The sequence below is a fragment of the Nyctereutes procyonoides genome, unplaced genomic scaffold (assembly GCF_905146905.1).
Source record: "Nyctereutes procyonoides isolate TBG_1078 unplaced genomic scaffold, NYPRO_anot_genome, whole genome shotgun sequence".
Lineage (NCBI taxonomy): Eukaryota > Metazoa > Chordata > Mammalia > Carnivora > Canidae > Nyctereutes > Nyctereutes procyonoides.
Genome location: NW_026575048.1, coordinates 37,685,000 through 37,703,620, shown reverse-complemented (window position 1 = coordinate 37,703,620; position 18,621 = coordinate 37,685,000). Strand labels below are relative to the sequence as shown.

Here is an 18,621-nt window from a genome sequence, read left to right as displayed (position 1 = left end):
GTTGATGGGAATGCAAAATGGTACAGCCACTTTGGAAGACAGTTTGGCAATTTCTTACAAAACGAAATCTCCTCTTACCATATGATCCAGTAATTATACTCATTGGTGTACCCAAAGGAGCTGAAAATATATCCACACAAAAACCCACACACTGTTTATGGCAGCTTTATTCATAATTGTCAAAAACTGGAAGCAAATAAGATGTCCTGGGAGCAAATGGATAAATAAACTGGGGTACATCCAGACAATGGAATATTATTCACTGTTAAAAAGTAGTGAGCTATCAAATCATGGAAAGGCATGGAGGAAACTTAAATGCATACTATTAAGTGAAAGAAGCCAATCTGAAAAGGCTACATAGCGTATGATTCCAACTATCTGATATTCTGAAAAAGGCACAACTACAGAGACAGTAAAAAGATCAGTGGTTTCCAGGGATTAAGGGGGAGGAAAGGATGAACAGGCAGAGCAGAGAGGATTTTTAGGGCGGTGAAACTACTCTGTATGATGATACTTCAGTGGATACATGTTATTATACATTTGTTGAAATACATAGAATGTCCAACACCAAGGGCGATGTATAATACCAACTGTGGACTCTGGGTGATAAGTAAATGTTAGGTTCATCGACTGTAATAAATGTATGACTCTGGTGGGGGATGTTTGATAATGGGGGAAGCTATGCATGTGTGGGGGCAGGGAGTATACATGAAATCTCTGTACCTTCTCAATTTTGCTATGAATGTAAAACTGCTTTAAAAAATAAAGTGTATTATAATATTATCATCAAAATGTCTGAGTCACAAACCCAATAAATATTTAGATTATAATTTAGAAAGAAAATTGAACCCTGGGAGAGCCTGGACTTAACCAACTTTAACCAACCTAAGAAAAACATGCTGAGAAAGTTAGCAACTTGTTTTGTTTTTATCCTCCCTATGATAATGAAAACAATGCTTGTTTCCTGCACCTTCTTTTCTCATTAGTAGAACTTTGTCAGGCCACTTAAATGGTGTTCAAAATGTATCCTGCTTTTCTAGTTTGGGGGGAGTGGTGGCAAATGTAGTTGACCTCATGTTTGTTCCTCTCCTCCTTGCACTCTGCCCATGCATGGCGACACCAGGCCCAGCAGCCTCTACCAGAAGTCCATCCCCTCTAAGCTCTGGCTACCTTGAGCCAGGGATCTCAGCAAGGAAACAGTGTAAAAAAACATCAGGAATGCTTTGTAGAGTGTCCAATGTCTGCGGTGTGCTTCATACTTGACAACAGCCCCAGAGTTACAGGAAAAACACGTGAGATGGAATTATGTTGGTCTATTGTTTTATCATTGATCTTAGTAAAACTATTTCTTAAACTCCTAAAACTGCTTGTAAGCTAATAAAGAGGGAAATTATTCTGTACCATGCCTGAGGTGGAGTGGAGATGAGGGTGGGGAGTTGGAGAATGAGGAGAAGGAGGAGCCAAACCGGGCTGGTACCCTGTATTCATTCATTCTGTGAATTCAGGCACACATTAGTGAACAAGAGAGGCAAGTTTTCTGTTTCTATTCTAGAACGGGGAAATACAGGCAATAATAAGCAGATTACTTAACATGATGATGTTCAAGCAGAATAGGACGATATGATGGGCATGAGGTGGGGACTTGGGGGCTGAGAATTGGGGCAGGGGTACTTTATTAAGCATAAAGGGAAGAGCACAGAGCAGAGACCTGAATGAGGTGAGGAAGCCAGCTGTGATGGTCTCTGGCTAAAAGGTACAGTCCATTTTAGAAAGAGGCCCTCTGTTTTTTTTCTGGAGAACTCATTTATATACTGAGGTAGAACAGGTTATTTTCCTCATTTCTTGCCTCCTTCTTGAAGTGAGATACAAACCTATCCCTTCTTTGGGGGCTAGGTACCTGGTAAATCAGACTGATGTTGCTCAAGGTTTCACAGAGACAAATTCTTGGTATATACTGAGACTATATATAGTCTCTCTCTCTCTCTCTCTCTCTCTCTCTCTCTATATATATATATATATATATATATATATATATATATATATATCTCCATCCTGAGCTAAGGAATAGGATAAATGCTTTGGGCTTCAAAGGGGAGAAGGGCAATGCACAGGAAATAAGGGGGCAGAGAGCAGATGTTCCCTCTGCAATACAGATGTCAGATAAAATTTTTCATTGGTAATGAGTCTTAATCTAAGAAAGACACTCAATTTAGATACCTCTAGGCAGTCGAAGGAGAAACAAAATTTCTCTTGAGTCCTCAGGGTCTGGATTGCTTTCAGCTTAACATAGGCCACATGACAAATTGGCACATTTTGGGGACGCCTGTTCTGAAACCGTTTATTAGTCAGCAAGGATTGCCAGGGCTCTGCAGGCATACTTGTATGTATGTATGGGTCCAGACTCCATCGTGGGATAGTAAGCCATCCCAAACTGTCTGATGTAGAACAACCTCTAAGGCTCGCAGTTCTAAACTTGTAGTCCTGGGGCTTCAGTTCTGATGATAAGATTTCAGCATGTAACAGCACTCCCATCATCTAGGGTTAACTTGTTTCATGCTTATGCGCTCCTTGCTTGCTGACCAAAGTCCCTTGGTCTATAGCAAAACCACCTTCTTTTCCTTGAGATTTGCAGACCACTGGCCTTGAGGAATGAAGGCCCAGAAGATAAGGCCTGTCTACATTCGAAAACACTACCACTGACGCCAGCAAGTCCTTCTAGGGTTTTGTCCACATATGACTAGCTGCCGGGGCACCCGCTTCTCTGCACATAGCCCCCCTCCCTCTTTTAATGTCTTCCACTTTAAAACACTCCGGCTTCGCCTGATCGGGGAAGACCATCTTTGAGACCGTAGTCTATCATCCTCCCAGGTAGCTGGCTTTCTGAGTAAAGCAACCTCCACCCCCCCCCCCCCATCACTTGTCTCTCGAATGTTGATTTTCCAGCAGGGGGCAGCTGAACCTGAGTTGTTCCCTGTCCAATAACAAGCCTGCCAAACCGCATGTGCGTTTCGCTGGGGAGTGTCTAGAAAAGTCACTCTCAAAAGGGGGCGACGTCTACCAGAACAGCGACTGGCCTCAGGACTTGTCCACGGCCACTTTCTTACTGGTAAGAAAAACGACAAGATCAGCTCCCATTCCCTTCTCGGTTGCGAGGGCAGACAAATATCCCCGGGACCCACGCAAGGGCAGCGTAAACACAGCTCTGCTAAGTGTCACAACTAGATTCCGATCTCGGCCGCAGCGCGCCCAAGCCCGTCGGGGGCTATTTGCGTCCCAGTCGCTCAGCATTGTGGGACTGGTAGTCCAGGCTGGTGCGTGGGTCTGGACTGCTGAAGCCATAGAACTACACTTCCCAGCAAGGACCCCAGCAGTAGCTGGCGCGGGCCGTGTGCGTCAGTCACCAGACTTCCGGACGAGCCGGGGGCGGGCCCGCGGCGGAGGCTGGAGCTAGGCGTCGGGATGCAGCGCCCCGGGCCCTTCAGCACCCTCTACGGGCGGGTCCTGGCCCCGCTGCCCGGGCGGGCCGGGGGTGCGGCCTCTGGCGGAGGCGGGAACAGCTGGGCCGTCCTGGGTTCGCACGTGCAGCCTCCTGGGCGCGCGCAGTCCGGGACCCGCGCCGGCATCGTCAACACAGGTACCTACGGCGGAGACGCCAGCAGAGCCTGCCCGGCCCCCTCTACGATGTCCAAGGCCGAGGAGGCCAAGAAGCTGGCGGGGCGCGCGGCGGTGGAGAACCACGTGAGGGTGAGTGGCTCCGGGCGTGGGACTTCCGTGCTCGGCGCGATGGGCTCGTGTTGCGCGCTCCGGCTGCTGCTGGAGCCAGGGCGAGGGCTGCGTGAGAGGGGAGAGGGTGTTCCCTGCACCCGGGTTTAGGGCTCCCCTTCTCCTTGCTTCTTAAACGTCTTTTAGATGTGAGATCGATGGGGGGGGGGCGAGTCTCCCCAAAAGTTGAGCTTTCTAAAGGACTCCTTATCCGGCCGGGTAACACTTTGCAAAGTGGCGTCTGGTGGTGCCCGATGTGCTTGGAGTGGCGCTGGAGGGGATTTGCCGTGGGGCTTCTTTACTAACAAATGGAAAATGGTGAGTTCTGGGGCTGCCAAGAGAGCCTCTCTTCTCTTTACTACGCAGGGAAGCCGGTGGAGAGCTGGTTTGAAAATCGCTTTGAAATTTCACAACAAGGAGGTTTATCTTGAGCTTGTCGCCCGCCCGGTCCTGAGTGTGCTCGGCAGTGAAGGAGACAGCCAAAGAGGGGAGACCTGGGCTTTAAACCTCCTGCCTTTGACAGGCTGGGTGGACCCATGAATTCTGGAGAGAAAAAAAAAAAAGCTATTCTTTAAGGTTAGGGCACAAAGTTTAGCTGTTACCCGCCAGGTCCTGTTGGGTGTGGTGCTATTCAGTGGAGTCTCTTAACCTGAGTGGATTTATTGTCATCTGTCAAGTTAATTATCTTAATTATGGTACTTCCGTGGAGCCAAGTGGAGTATCTCTGCCCTTTGGTGGAGTTTCCTTGGCTTTGTTGGCCTTTTGTCTCTTCTGTTTCTTAGAAAGTGGTTTTAGATTCCCTTTTTCCTCTCATGATTGTTCTTTACATTTGTTAATGCTTCGGTGCACAGAGTTACTTCGCAAAGATGATGTTTGATCTTCCCTAGCTTGACCAAGTGGGAGGGACCCAGTGTGACAACCTGTGGGTCAGCATGTGCTGTAGAAGGAATGGCAGAGGATCCTCCGGAACCCAAACTGGAGTGACTCCTGTTCCAGTACCCTTCCACCAGTTCCCTAGCTGCTGTTTTGGTGGTTTGTTCCAAGTCTGGTTAGTAGTGGAGTTTTCTATGGGAATTCGCAGAGACAATGCAGAATGTGTAGTCTGGCTCTACTATTAGGATTCAGTGTCTCTGCTATAAAATTGAGACAGTAACCTGAAATTTTTAAAATGCCTGTATAAAGGGAATGATTAATAATAGATGGGTGAACGAAATCTGTACAGCTAGAGAAGTCTCATATCTTAGTATCCCTATTAACCTGGTTACATTAATATTTGGTGTTGTAAGTCTTGGTGACTTTCTCTTTATAATGTATTTTGCTTACATAAAAATCTGCAAACCCCCACCTCAGGCTAGAGCTACAAAACACTGGATTCCAGCCACATTATTCTGTGAAATTACCAGGCGATCACGGAGAGATCTTCTTTAGCCTTTTGGAGGCACCTCACTCCAATCTCAGTTGCACCTACTTTCCCTACCAAACTTCTTCCTGAGATGCTAACATTACCTGAATTTTCTATTTTCTGCTCTTAAATGTTGATGTATTCATTTCATCCATTTATCAGGTATTTGAGGGCCTAATGTGTGTCAGGAAATTGGTGTGGTGGCCAGAAATGTGGCTGCAGAGAGAAAGAAAATCAGGGCCTGGATACTTTGTAAGCAGGATAATAAATTCAGATCTATATATGAATTAAACATAGTCATGTGCCTAATTATAGTCATGTGCCTTAGCTGGATGCCCTTTTTTGGGGGGGGGGGCCTGTCTTTTTCTCCATCTAAGCCATGTTTTCCTCTAGTACTTTGTGTCTTGAAATTGTTTACTCACTTGTATAAGTTTATTGAGATGGTCATGTGTGGAGCCCCATTGATTCTACTTTTGGCATGTTGTTAGAGCTGACCCTTCCCTTTGACCTATCACCTAGTTGAGACTCTCCCTTGGCCAGAAGATTACAGTTGCCTTTATCCTGTCACCTCTGCCAACCTCCCACATGATGCACTGTCATCTTCTGAAGCGCTCATCTGCTCTTGTCATAGTGACCCTCAGGTGGTCTCATCCTAATATTGGCATAGCATAACTAAAGTATCTGTTATGAGCCAGGTACTGAATCAGATAGAGAGGACACACAGATGACAGACTGTGATTTTTCCCCTGAAACCCAGTCTTGTTTCTTTCTATAATCCTTTTTCCTCCATGTACCAGAACATTGGAAAATATATACTGGCATATAGCGTGCGTTTTAATATCACTAAACTCTTAGAATGCTCTTTCTTGTCCTCTGACCTTGCTGGTTAAAATCATATGTGTCCTTTAGGATTTGATTCAAAGACTCTTTCCTCCTTTTAGTTTATCCTTAGCTTCCTAAGTTGGGGAAGATGTCTTCGATTTTGTAGCCCTTTATACCTCTTAGAAGTTTAATGGTTTCTTAGGTACTAGTCATCTGTATGTTTATCTCTCCTGTTCCCCTAAACAGTAAGCTCTTAGTGGATGGTTAACCTTATCTTCACCCAGTGTTGGTCACAAGGGGGCTGGCTGCCTGATAAATGTTTGTTGAGTTGTGTGGAATGTGGACACAAATATGGGGTTATTGGTGGCCCTTTGCTTAGACTCTCTGGACTGTAGGGTTTCCAGTTCTCTCGCCCATTGGTGTTCCATTGTGGTGACCACTTCTACATCTGGACGGATGGAAAATATGGTGATTTACAAAAGCTAAATCCTTTGGGTAGCCACTCTGAACTCAAATCTGCCTATCTCTGGGAGTATAGCCACCCAGGATGGGTTACCATACAGGGCCATGTTCTCCTGAAGGTCTGTAGCTCCCTTTGTTCTCTTTGGAGCCTGGCTTTGTTTTTTTCTTTTTTCTTTTTTTTAAAGATTTATTTATTTATTACTGAGAGACACAGACAGAGAGAGGCAGAGACACAGGCAGAGGGAGAAGCAGGCTCCCTGCAGGGAGCCTGATGAGGGAGGGACTCAATCCCTGATCCTGGGATCGTGACCTGTGCCGTGACCTGTGCCGAAGGCAGGCGCCCAACCACTGGGCCACCCTGGCATCCCTGGCTTTGTTTTTTGACTGGCTTAGCTTGAAGAGGTTGGTGACTAGTGACTCCAGTTGATCAGCAGAAGTAGTATTTCCAAGTTAACCTCAACACAGTGAGTGAAGTTCCAGTGTTGCATGTATGACATGTGATTTAGTATTACCCATCAGAAGGGGCCTGCTTCTCCAGCAGAGCTTGTTTGGCAGCTACTATTGGGCCACCTCACAGGCAGCCTTTGGCTAGCTCTGTTTTGTTTTGGCGAGGACACTGATTCCTGGGCCAGTCATTTGACTCCAAGGTAGGAGGCCCTTATGGGTGAAGAGCTTTGGGCCTGGCAGGTCCCTGCAACTTCCTGGCCTCTTCCAGAAGCCAAGGAAAGAGCCTTGCATCGAGCCTATCTGACTCACCAAAGTTCATCTGTGTGCTTCCTGCCTGCTGGGAGCTTGTGAATGACATGAGTGTTGATAAAGAGGATTCTGGCAGTTGGATTAGTATAGAGCTAGAGCTATGGGTTTCAGGTCAGGCGTGAGAGTCAGGTTGAGTCTACGTAGGCAATAGTAAATTAAGTAATTTTCTCATTACTTGAAGATGTTTACATATTCAGATATTCAGCTGTTTTGAACATTTTGACATATCATTCACTTGTCTGGAAGGCCTTGCTGTGGAGGTCTGCCCAGGTAGCTAAATGATGACTAGATGCATTGCCTTCTTGAGAGCATCACTGAAGATGGAATTCTGACCTAGAACAAGTTCTGCTCTGAGGCTCCTTGGTATTTTTGGTGACTAGGGAACTATGAGCTAGTCAAAGTGATTTCCATCAGCTTTCAAACAGAGGCTGATGGGTGAAGACCCCTGTAGGTAGGAGACGCCCAGTTAGAAGTGCTTTAGTTGCTGGAATATTAGCATTTGATTTATTTTTTGTAGCTCCCTCCACATTTGGTCGTTTTTTTCTAATCTTTCATAGTTTGAGATGTAGTCTTTGAGAAGGACCATAGAAGATACGGGCCCAGGGGCTGGCATTGGATACCCTGTGGCCTTTGTCCTCTGGAAAGTGAGGGGTGTTGGCTGTAGCTCTGGGTTTGGCCCGAGTTGCCTCCAGGACTTTTCTTCCTCCTACAAAATATTAAAAAACAAAATTCCACTGAGTAAATTTTAAAGATCTGTTGGCTTTATTCAGTGATTCATGAATTAGGCAGCATCCAACCTAGCCCACAGAGTGGAGTGCCAAGGAGCTGTACAAAATGAAAGACTTATAGCCAGAAAGGGCAGGCACTAAGAAGTTGTACTAGGCATGAAAGCGGGTTGGTTATTACAAGGTCACTTTCTTTATGGGGGACGGCAGGGGTCTCTCAGGCAGATAACCTAGCTAGTGCTGATTGGACAAGTCTTAATGGCTTAAGATTTCATTTTGGGAGCAGCCAAAAATCTAATTAAGTCATGTCTTGGTTTGGTGACCTGGGGCTTAGCCTAAGTGACTCCATGTTGGGACTTTTTGTTTTGTTTTTTTAACACTTCCTGTTTTGTATCAGGCAAAAGATTTGCCTTACTTACAGTGTGCAGTTTAAGCTGGCTTTACAAAAATGGTCTGTAGGTGAGTACTGGCCAACCCCAGGGGCAGTCAGAAAGGAAGAGCCCCACAAAAAACACAGAGCCTAGGTACACCTTAAGAGTGAAAAGCAGAGTTTTCTAGCTTCAATGACTTTTCTTCTTTTTAAATGTTTTATTTTTTTTTAAATTTTTATTTATTTATGATAGTCACACACACACACACACACACACACACACAGAGAGAGAGAGAGAGAGAGAGAGAGAGAGAGAGAGAGAGGCAGAGACATAGGCAGAGGGAGAAGCAGGCTCCATGCACCGGGAGCCCGACGTGGGATTCGATCCCGGGTCTCCAGGATCGCGCCCTGGGCCAAAGGCAGGCGCCAAACCACTGTGCCACCCAGGGATCCCTTCAATGACTTTTCCCATAAGTTTAATATCTAGAAGACAAGGGACTGACCACAGGCACCGTCAGGCTGGTGGTATTACAGGGAAGCCTCGGGGACACAAGCCTACCATCTAGAGCCTCCCTGAAATCAGCAGAAGGTGGAGAGCCTGAAGTAACATTGAAAGTTACCTTTTCAATTAGAAGACAAACCATGAGAAACCCAAAATTCTGGGAAACAAAGGGTTGCAGAAAGGGAGGGGGAGGGGAGTGATGGGCACTAAGGAGGGCATTTGATGGCAAATCAAATATGTTGGCAAATTGAATTTAAATTAAATTTTTTTTTTAAGTTACCTTTTCTTTAGCGCGGTGCAGTCTGGCCAGCTCCAGGGAACTAGAGGGGGTACCATAGGACCAGCCAAGAGGGTCCTTGGCTTCACACAGGATCAAAGCCAAATTTGAGTTGGTAGGAAGTAAGAGCAGAGTTTGAATACCATGAGTGATAGAGTATGGCAGACGAGTGTCTGGAGATTCAGTAAGGAAAGGAGAAAGTCTTGTCTTTGCTTGGAGGCTGGGGTTTTTAATTGAGGGCAGTGGCCTCAGTGTATGTGCCTCTCAGGCGTCCAGGAACTGGTCAAAACAAGGTTGAGTGCTCAGGTGTCCTCTGTAAGTCACTTATGCCCTGGAGCCAGGGCCTTGTCTGGAGTCTGTGGTCTTGGAAAACCCTTCGTGATGACCCCGCCCAGTCACTCCTTAGATGTTATCTGTTGTTCTGGAAGACTCTAAAGATATCATTAACTCCTTGACCTTACGAGATATGTTATCTGCACCATAAGGTATGTTTAGGGTGGCGGTGCAGGTCCTAGCAAGAATAGAATCATGAAAAAAAGCAGTTTTTTTTTTTTTCATGGAGTCTCTTCACTTTCCCTGTCTCAGGGGGATGGCAGAGGGTTTGAAATACCAGACCACATTAGCATCTGACCAGTTGATGTCAGAAGGTCCCCATTTTGCAAAAGCCTGCCTCAGAATATGGGAAGAGGGTGAGGCTTAGTTAGGATTATGAGAAATAGTCTTTATCTGCAGTAGGGAAATGTGTAAGGGAGTATTTATGAGTACAAAGGTCAAGAAGCAGGCATCACACTACTGAGCCTGCCATTTTAAGAAAGGGGGAAAGTCCCTAAGAGCAGATTAGGAACCGCCAAAGTCAGTTAGACCACAAACAGCAAAAGTGTCAGGGTAGTACAATTAGGAACTAATGTGGAGCTCACTCAGTTCCTAAGCAACTTCCTGCCTGCCAGTCTAAGGCAAAAGAGCTAAAAACCAAAGCAGTAGCTACTATTTAATTCAGCACCTACCAAGATTTATAAATGTTAATTTTTTTAAATTTTTATTTATTTATGATAGTCACAGAGAGAGAGAGAGAGAGAGAGAGAGAGAGAGAGAGAGAGGCGCAGAGACATAGGCAGAGGGAGAAGCAGGCTCCATGCATCCGGAGCCCGATGTAGGATTCGATCCTGGGTCTCCAGGATGGCGCCCTGGGCCAAAGGCAGGCGCCAAACCGCTGCGCTACCCAGGGATCCCTATAAATGTTAATATGAGTCAGATCTTACCACAACCTCTTGTGACCTCAGGACCAGTTATCCCCACTTTAAAGATTATTTATTTATTTATTAATTATCTATGTATCTATCTATCTATTTATTCATTTTAAAGATTTGTTTCTTTATTCATGAGAGATACACAGAGAGAGTTACAGACATAGGCAGAGGGAGAAGCAGGCTCATCTCAGGAGCCCAATGTGGGACTCGATCCCAGACTCCAGGATCATGCCCTGAGCCGGAGGCAGACACTCAAGTGCCGAGGCACCCAGGTGTCCCAAGATTTATTTATTTATTTCTGTATTTCTTTCTTTCTTTCTTTCTTTATTTATTTATTTATTTATTTATTTAAGAGAGAGTGTGCATCTGCATGAATGGGGATGGGTGGGGGAGAAGCAGACTCCCGTTGAGCAGGACCCTGAGATCATGACCTGAGCTGAGTCTGATGCTTAACCCACTGAGCCACTCAGGTGTGCCTCCCCACTTTTAAAGAATTATTCGGCCCTAGAAGGAAACATTTAAGACTTGGAAATGAAGAAAAGAGATTCTTGGATATCCTTTCATTGGAGTGCTGCTTCCTGCAGGTGTTTTGTGTACCTTAGCCTCCAGTAGTCTATTTACAATCCTAGAGAGAGACTTGAATTTGTAGAACACTCTTAATGCAAATAGTTTCTGTCAATTGAAATGCAAATTAATTGTTTTATGAGATTCAACAGATTACTCCAAAGATCTTGTAAATTCATTTGAACATTTCCTGACTGCATATGAATTTATGGTTCTTGGGTTTTCCCTGTGAACAGATTGTAACAGTTTCATGATTTTTTTTTTTAAATAATTTAACAATATCAGTTACCCGCCTACACAACCTCACTTTGAATAAGCAACTTCCGGAAGTTCAGCATGCTGAAATATTTCATGTCAAATTTCTTAGAGTTCCAGCAGCTGATTAAAAACTCATTTGGCAAGGGGAAGCCTATCATAGTGAGATTTTCTTTTGTTATAAACAGGACAACAGGCTCCAAATTGAGTCACTTGTGCTAAGCTCATGTCACTAAAGAGGAGACTTAATTACTGTTTCAACTCTCCCAGAAATGGAATGTTAAATTAGTCAGAAATTGTCTGATCAGCATTAGTTAGGTAATCTGCCTGAGAGGCCCCTGCCATCCCCTGAAGAAAAGTAACATGGCAATAACCAGTCTGCTTTTCTGCCTGCTATGACTTCCTTGTTCATACTTCCTCTGGCTATAAAAGTTTTTTCATTTTGTATAGTTCCTTTGAGCTCCTTTCTGTCTGCTAGATTGGATACTGCCCAATTTGCTCAAATAAACTTAGTTTTTAATGTGCCTCAGTTTATCTTTTTAACAGGAGGAAATGGTGATATTAGGGTCAGACATAAAGGGAGGAGGGTGCTGCTGATAAATCACCTTGGGCACTAGGATAAAGGACATCTCTGAAGTGGTCTGTTCAGTGCTTATGTTTCTATAAAATGGGCACAGTACCTACTTTGTACTGATGTTGGTGAATTGATCCAGAAAGGGGGCTTAAAGAGGGAGTAAAATACGGTATTAATGAGTTTTGGGTTTCTCTCTCTCTCTCTCTCTCTTTTTTTGGCAGAATAACCAAGTACTAGGAATTGGAAGTGGCTCTACAATTGTTCATGCTGTGCAGCGAATAGGTATGCCCTTGGTCTGTCTACTGGATGTTTTGTGTGGGGTGGTGGGAGTGGGGATGGAGAGGAGGGGGAGGAGATGGGGCACAGATTTGGCACCTGCCCAACTCTGGTCATCTCTGAGGGGTATTTTTGGCTTCTTCAACCAACATTAGGGGATGCCTGACTTTTTGTACTCTGCTCATTTGGAGGGTGGGAGCTGATTTAAGATGAGGTCTCAACAGTATTTTAATTCTCATCAGTGGTCCTATGTGGGACCCCGGGGGCCCTGAGGCAAGCTTTCTAAAGCCTTTGGGTTCCTCAGGTCATCTCAGATAGACAGATTGAGCTCAGAGCAGGCTTGCCCTGTCCGTGACCCTGGTGTGGATTTGAGGCATCTGAAGTTGGTGGCTGGTTCTTGCAGGTGCTGACTTCCGTTCTGATTAGGGTGTCTCAGCTTAGGAAAGGTTCAGGAATTATCAGTCCCTATGGCTGCTCAACAGGTTTTACTACCCTGCTTTGTTTGTTAAAACAAAGCTCAGAGGAGAGGCTTGCCTGACTGCTGATTGCTTCTAGGTGCCAAGGGGCAGTGCTCAGGAGACAAAGTCCAGGAACACTGTGTCTTTAAAAGAGTGTTTATGGTGCTGGCTTGAGGGCTTCTGGAATTCTTCTCACTGGCTTAACCTGGGCTTTAGTGTTGCATACCTTTCTCCCTTAGCAGTGAGGGTGTGGAGGATTTTAGGGCACAGGGATTACTGTGGGTTTCATAGTAGTGCCTTCTGAACCTCCCATGATGCAGACCTAATGATTAAAAAGACTTAACATTTTAATAAGATAGTTATTTCCTTAAGACACCCCCCCCCCCCGCCAGCAAAGTACAAACCCAAAATGAATAAGTAAACCTTGTTTAACCACCCTCTGGGGCCTACACATGATTATATTTTTTACTAAATGTAAAAGTAAAGTACTCTTTTTCTGTGAAAGGCATTATAAGGAAATAGTTAAGACTGGAGCTAGACTGGGGGATCATAGCTCAGCTCTGCCACCTATTAGCCATGTAACTACCTGGTGACTGGAATCTGTGTCTCAGTTTCCTCATATGTAAAATGGGTATAATAACAGCAACTTACCTTTGGGTTTAAAAGAGTTTACATGTACAAAGGTCTTTGAACATTGCCAGGCATGTTATAGTAGCAAACATGACACTGCTCTTGTTGCAGTTAGTATTTATGCCTTGAGCTATCTAGTGTCCCTGTCCTGTGTACTCCATGTTTGTTTGCCAGCATTTTCACCAAGGCCCGGGACCCAGAATAAAAGGCAGCTGTCAAAAAAAAAAAAAAAAAAGCAGCTGTCAGTGGGGGATAAACCTTTCCTTTTCTCTTGGATTGAGCAAATATGCATGTGACAAGAAACGTAAAGTGAGGAGAGTGAAAAGCCACCAACAAGTCTTTTGTCTCTACAGCTGAAAGAGTGAAACAAGAGAATCTGAACCTTGTCTGCATTCCCACCTCCTTCCAGGTAGGTCTTGCTTTCCATTCTGCATCTTGGCACTTGCTGCTGAATCTCCTGGGTCCCTGAGGACATCGAGGTGTGGCTTTGCGTTGTGCACCAGAGTTGTTTTAGGTGAGAGAGCCAGGAGCAGGAAAGCAGCTGATGTACTGAGGATTGCTCTTCAGAAGTGTGGCTTTGGATGCAATATTTCAGTGTATTCTGTGTGTTAGACACAGTATAGTATATGGAGAGTTTTAAAACTCTTTGCTGGTTGGACATTTGCTCCAGTATCTGGAAACTGCATGCTTTTCTTGCTACTTAAAATTTTTTTTTTCAACTTGGTGGGATAATTCTCTACTGAATGGATGAATGAATGGAAGATGGGTGTTTGCTTAATTTTTACATCCTTGCTTTCCCAGTTCACACACGGCTCTCTCTCCCAACGTTCCAGTATAGTCACCTTTTGGTGAGGCGTTACTCAGTGTGTGCAAAATTGTGTTCAGCAGACTATGGCCGAGCCATGTAGTATACTGTGATTACTCCTTCTTACCTGCCCATTAATTTCGTTTTCCTGAAAGTAAGTGTTGCCTTTGTTTGTTTGTTTGTTTGTTTGTTTGTTTGTTTTTACTTGCTTGGTTGTCTATACACTCCTTACTAATTCCACCCCAGACTCTCTTACCCAGATGGGAAACTCTCACTTCTTTCAGATACTTCTTTCCGGGTATTCCACTGCACCCATTTCATCTTGGCCAAGTCTCTGGGTCATTGGGATTGGGAATGCTTTGGCTGTTGTCTTGGAGTCCCCCTTTGCAATCAGGAACTGTCTTTGTCTTCATTTTTGGATTGTCCTGTTTCTTGGTCCTGTTTTTCCTCACTCACCGCTCCCTAACCTTTTGCTTTGTTTCCTTCAGTTTTGTTGAAGCACATCCTTTAGGTAGCTATCCAGGTGTGTGGTATGCAAATTGTGGGCATTTGGAAGTCTGAAAATGTCTTTATTCTACTCTTTCTTGAAGTTGGTTTTATGACTTAAGAGAATTACATGTAAAGTCATTTCTGAGGAATTTTATTTTATTTTATTTTATTTCTGAGGAATTTTAAAGGCATTTCTTTATTGTCTCTGTTATCTTCTGATTTTCACTTTGCTGTTGAGGAGCTTGATGACATTCTATTCTTGGTTCTTTGTGTGAAACCATTTTTTAAAATTTTATTTATTTATTTTTTAAAGCCCCAATGTGGGGATTGAACTCAGTGCTGAGGTCAAGACCTGAGAACAAGTGCACTACTTAACCCACTGAGCTACCCAGGTGCCCCTGAAACCTTTTTTTTTTTTTTCTCTCTCTGCACCTTTATACTCTTATATCATCTTTTCTTCATGTCCAGTATTCTGAAATTTCACCATACTGTGTCTTACTGTGGGTTTGTTTTTTATCCACTCTGCTAAGCTGGGACATTTCATTCTGCAGATTCACACTCTTTGATTTGGGTGAGTTTTTTTCCATTATTGCTTTAATTTTCTTGCTTCTGTTTTTTTCTGGTCTTTCTAGGATGCTTGTTGTGTATCCTTGGTGCTTGTGGCCTATTACGTCCTATTATCTTTTAGCTTTGTCTTTTCTAAGCCTTCTATGGAGCTTATTTTACTTTTACGTTTAATTCCAAATAAAATCTTCTTTTATTGTCTGAGAGGTTTTTTTTTTAATTTGTTTAATGAGTTCAGCTTTCCCTTATCTCCATGAAGTTATTAATGATAATTTTGTTTTTGTTGTAAGATTTTCTTAAATATGTTTTCTCAAAGGTTTTTTTTTTAAGTTTGTTGGAATTATAATTTATATACTCTTTTTTGCATATAATTCAAAATTTACTCTTTTTTGCATATAATTCAGAGCTTTGACAAACCAACCAAACACAGTCAAAATGTTGTTCGGTTGCCTTGGTCATTTCTTATTCTGGCCTTCTTTAGCTATCTGTTCATTTTGAAGACTGGTAGACTAAGAAGCTGATTAAAAATTAGCTCATAGGATGAAAGTGGTCTTTGTTTCAGGCTCATCTGCTAGGCCCTCATGTTGGGGAACTCCTGATGTCAGATTATTTGTCTTTCTTCTGGCTGCTCAGATTTCTGAGAGAAGTCTGGTCAGCACCCCTTTGGAGGAGTATGCCTGGCTGCCTGTGTTCTGGGATCCAAGTAGGTGAAAAGGGCTAGAAGACATCTGTCATTATTCTGGATATAATCTTGCTTTGAGTTTTTAGTGAAGTACCTGTGATAGTTGGGAAAGAAGTATCTCCAATATTTTGCAATATCTTTGATGATGAGTGATGTTAAACATCTTTTCTTGTGTCTCTTAGCTGTCTGGATATCTTTGGGGAAATGCTTGTTCAATATTCACTCTTTTAAGCCTCTGAGTTTTGGGGTAGCTGCTGTGCAGTAAGAGCTCGCTGATAGAGTAATCTTGTCTTCAGCTGTGCCTGTAGCCAGTTTTGAGTCCTGCTCTTTGACCTTCTCCAGAGAATAAACATGCTGCTTTGGGAGTAGTGGAGAGAGATACAGCAGGTTCTTCATACCCTTTGAGCCAGTATTCCCTCTTTTACTCCCACTGTCTGCTTCCTGAAGGTTGCAGTACCATGCAGCCCTGAACTTTTTGGGAGTTTCTTTCTGTGATTATTTGTTTGGTTGTTTCTTAGCTTCTTGCAGTACTGCCTTAGGATTTGTATTTTTCATTTTTGCTAGTTACCATTGTTTACAAGTGGTCCTGCTTTTAAAAGTTTGGTATGGTTTTCTCCTCTTTTTGTTTGTGTTTTAGAAAATTTCCTTTATTACAGTTTTAGAGAGGTTTTTGGGGAAAAGCTGAGCCAAAGAGAGGTTTTCAAATTGCTATCTTTAATTGGAGGTTTAATTCTGTGTTTTAAAAATAACATCCACCTTACCCACCTATATTTTATGGTGGTAAGTGATGACAATGTACTTAGACTGGAAAATGCTGGCCATTTTCAGTAGATTCAGTGGAATCATTCACAATTCACAGGGCTTTTAAAAATTCACTTGTCCAGAGTTACTGTTTTGTTTTTTTCCCCTCATACCCAAACTTATTTTGCATTAAGTTCACCCAGATGGGGATCCCTGGGTGGCACAGTGGTTTGATGCCTGCCTTTTGCCCAGGGCGCGATCCTGGAGACCCGGGATCGAATCCCACGTCAGGCTCCCGGTGCATGGAGCCTGCTTCTCCCTCTGCCTGTGTCTCTGCCTCTCTCTCTCTCTCTCTCTCTGTGTGACTATCATAAATAAATAAGAAATTAAAAAAAAAAAAGTTCAGCCAGATGCAATCTCCTGAAATGATTGAAAAAGTTAAATTTTTTTATGTTCTACTTTCTAAACAAATAAACCTATAGGGATTTAAAGGATTTTTTGGTAGATTTTTTCCTTTAAAGTTAAAAGTTTTTGAAAGAGGACAATAGAGAAATGTATTTAAAAGCCAGATCTGGTCTGAGCCAAAAACAGTTTATTTTTTGCATCAGCCTTCAGTGCACCTCAATTAGATGATAGAAGGGAAAATACAGACTCTCAGATTTTATTGTGAAATTTATGAATAACAGAACTGCTGGTCTCTGCCACATGCCACTGTCCGTAGTCACTAGAGGCTTCTGGGGGCCCTCTTGTGGGATTGCAGTGACAAGGCACTGGTTCCTGTCTTTTTTCTAAAAGCACAAGCTAGTCATTAGCTTTATTGCTCCCTGAACTTTTCTAGAGCTAGAAGAGGCAGACAGGGGTGTCTGCTCTATGCCCCCAGGAGATCCCTAATTTGTGAGCTCAGAGTATCTGGTACCCAGCAGATGCTAATCTTAGTTGAGCACCTGTGGCTGCATTTGTGCTGACTGAGCCAGTGTTGGGTCAGTACCCCCACAATTGGGCTGTTGTGTTGAAGCTAGCATATTGGTTTCTTAGGACTGCCATAACAAGGTACCACAAACTGGGTGTGATCTAAAAACTAGAAATGTATTGACTGTTGATTCTGAAGGCTAGCAGTCCAAAATCAAGGAGTCTGAGATCAAGAGGGACAACCTATGGGGTGCCTTTCTTCTATTTCCTGATGGTTTCCTGTCTGTTTTTGGCATTACTTGGCTTGTAGGTGCATCATCCTGATCTTTGTTTTCATGTTTGCATGGTGTTCTCCCTGTGTTCACCTGTCTGTATCCAGATTTCCCCTTTTAGGGACACCAGTGATATTGGATTAGGGCTCAGCCTAATGACTTTGTTTTACCTTGTGTTTTACCTTTACGAAGCCTTATCTCCAAATAAGCTCACATTCTGAAGTTCCTGGGGGTGATTAGGACTCCAACCTGTTTTGTTTTTTTTTCCCTCCAGGGGAATAGGTCAGCCCGTAACAGGAAGGATAATGCTCATGCCACTTGTGACTCGGGCTTCTCTGTGTGTGCAGGACCACTCACAGGGGTCCTGTCCAAGTTGAGGAGTCTAGTCAAAGCTGAGGAGAAGGGAAAGTTGTAGGACACAGATGGGAGCAGGTTAAAGGGTCCTACCCTGATGGGTCTTGAGGTCAATGTACAGTGTTCTCCATGTTGTAGATGGAGATGCAGCCTCTTTAGAGCAAGGGCAGATGCTGTCCTTGTGTTATTGCTTATTATCTGGGAAGTTGAGAATCCCAGGGCTTGCAGAAGTTGGGGCAGGGCCTCCCAGCCATACAAAATAGACAGCACTTATCTACTGGGCTCTTCATGTGCCAGACTCTGGACAGGAACTGCAATGGGTAGCTGCTGGTCTGGTGAGGAGGCAGAGTTCAGTTGGGCATAGTGATCGTTGAGGCTGTACTTACTGTTATAGGGCTATGAGGCTCCTCTACATGGGAGGTGTTAGTCACCACCTCTAGCATCCAGTGTGTGTCTGGCTCTTAGGCATTCTGTATGTGTGTGTTGGATGAATTAATGCTCCATTTCTGTGTGTCATTATTGACAAATATATGGTAGGAAAGTGGAGTTAGTGTGCTTTTTAGAGGAAGGAGAGCCTGTGCGTTGCCCAGGGAATTGGGGAGGGCTTCCTGGAGAGGATGACATTTGAGTTGGACATGCAGGGCTGGGGAATGGGAGAAGACAGTCCATTTCAGGTACTGGAGGAATGCCAAGATGTCAAAGAACTCCTTTTAAAATTGTCAT

At 43.9% G+C, this 18,621-nt stretch overlaps 1 protein-coding gene across 2 annotated transcripts in view; it reads left to right on the top strand.

Moving 5' to 3' along the window:
• Positions 1–3,339: 3,339 nt before the first annotated feature.
• The window catches only part of RPIA (ribose 5-phosphate isomerase A), a 30,938-nt gene continuing 15,656 nt past the window's right edge, over positions 3,340–18,621 (top strand). Inside the window, exons 1-3 of one of the 2 annotated variants that reach the window (XM_055327668.1) lie at positions 3,340–3,744; positions 11,940–12,000; positions 13,436–13,491. In XM_055327668.1, the coding sequence (XP_055183643.1) occupies positions 3,460–3,744; positions 11,940–12,000; positions 13,436–13,491 (402 nt within the window). In that variant the 5' untranslated portion in view covers positions 3,340–3,459. The remainder of the gene's footprint in view (positions 3,745–11,939; positions 12,001–13,435; positions 13,492–18,621) is intronic. The other variant, XM_055327669.1, reaches the window with a different exon arrangement.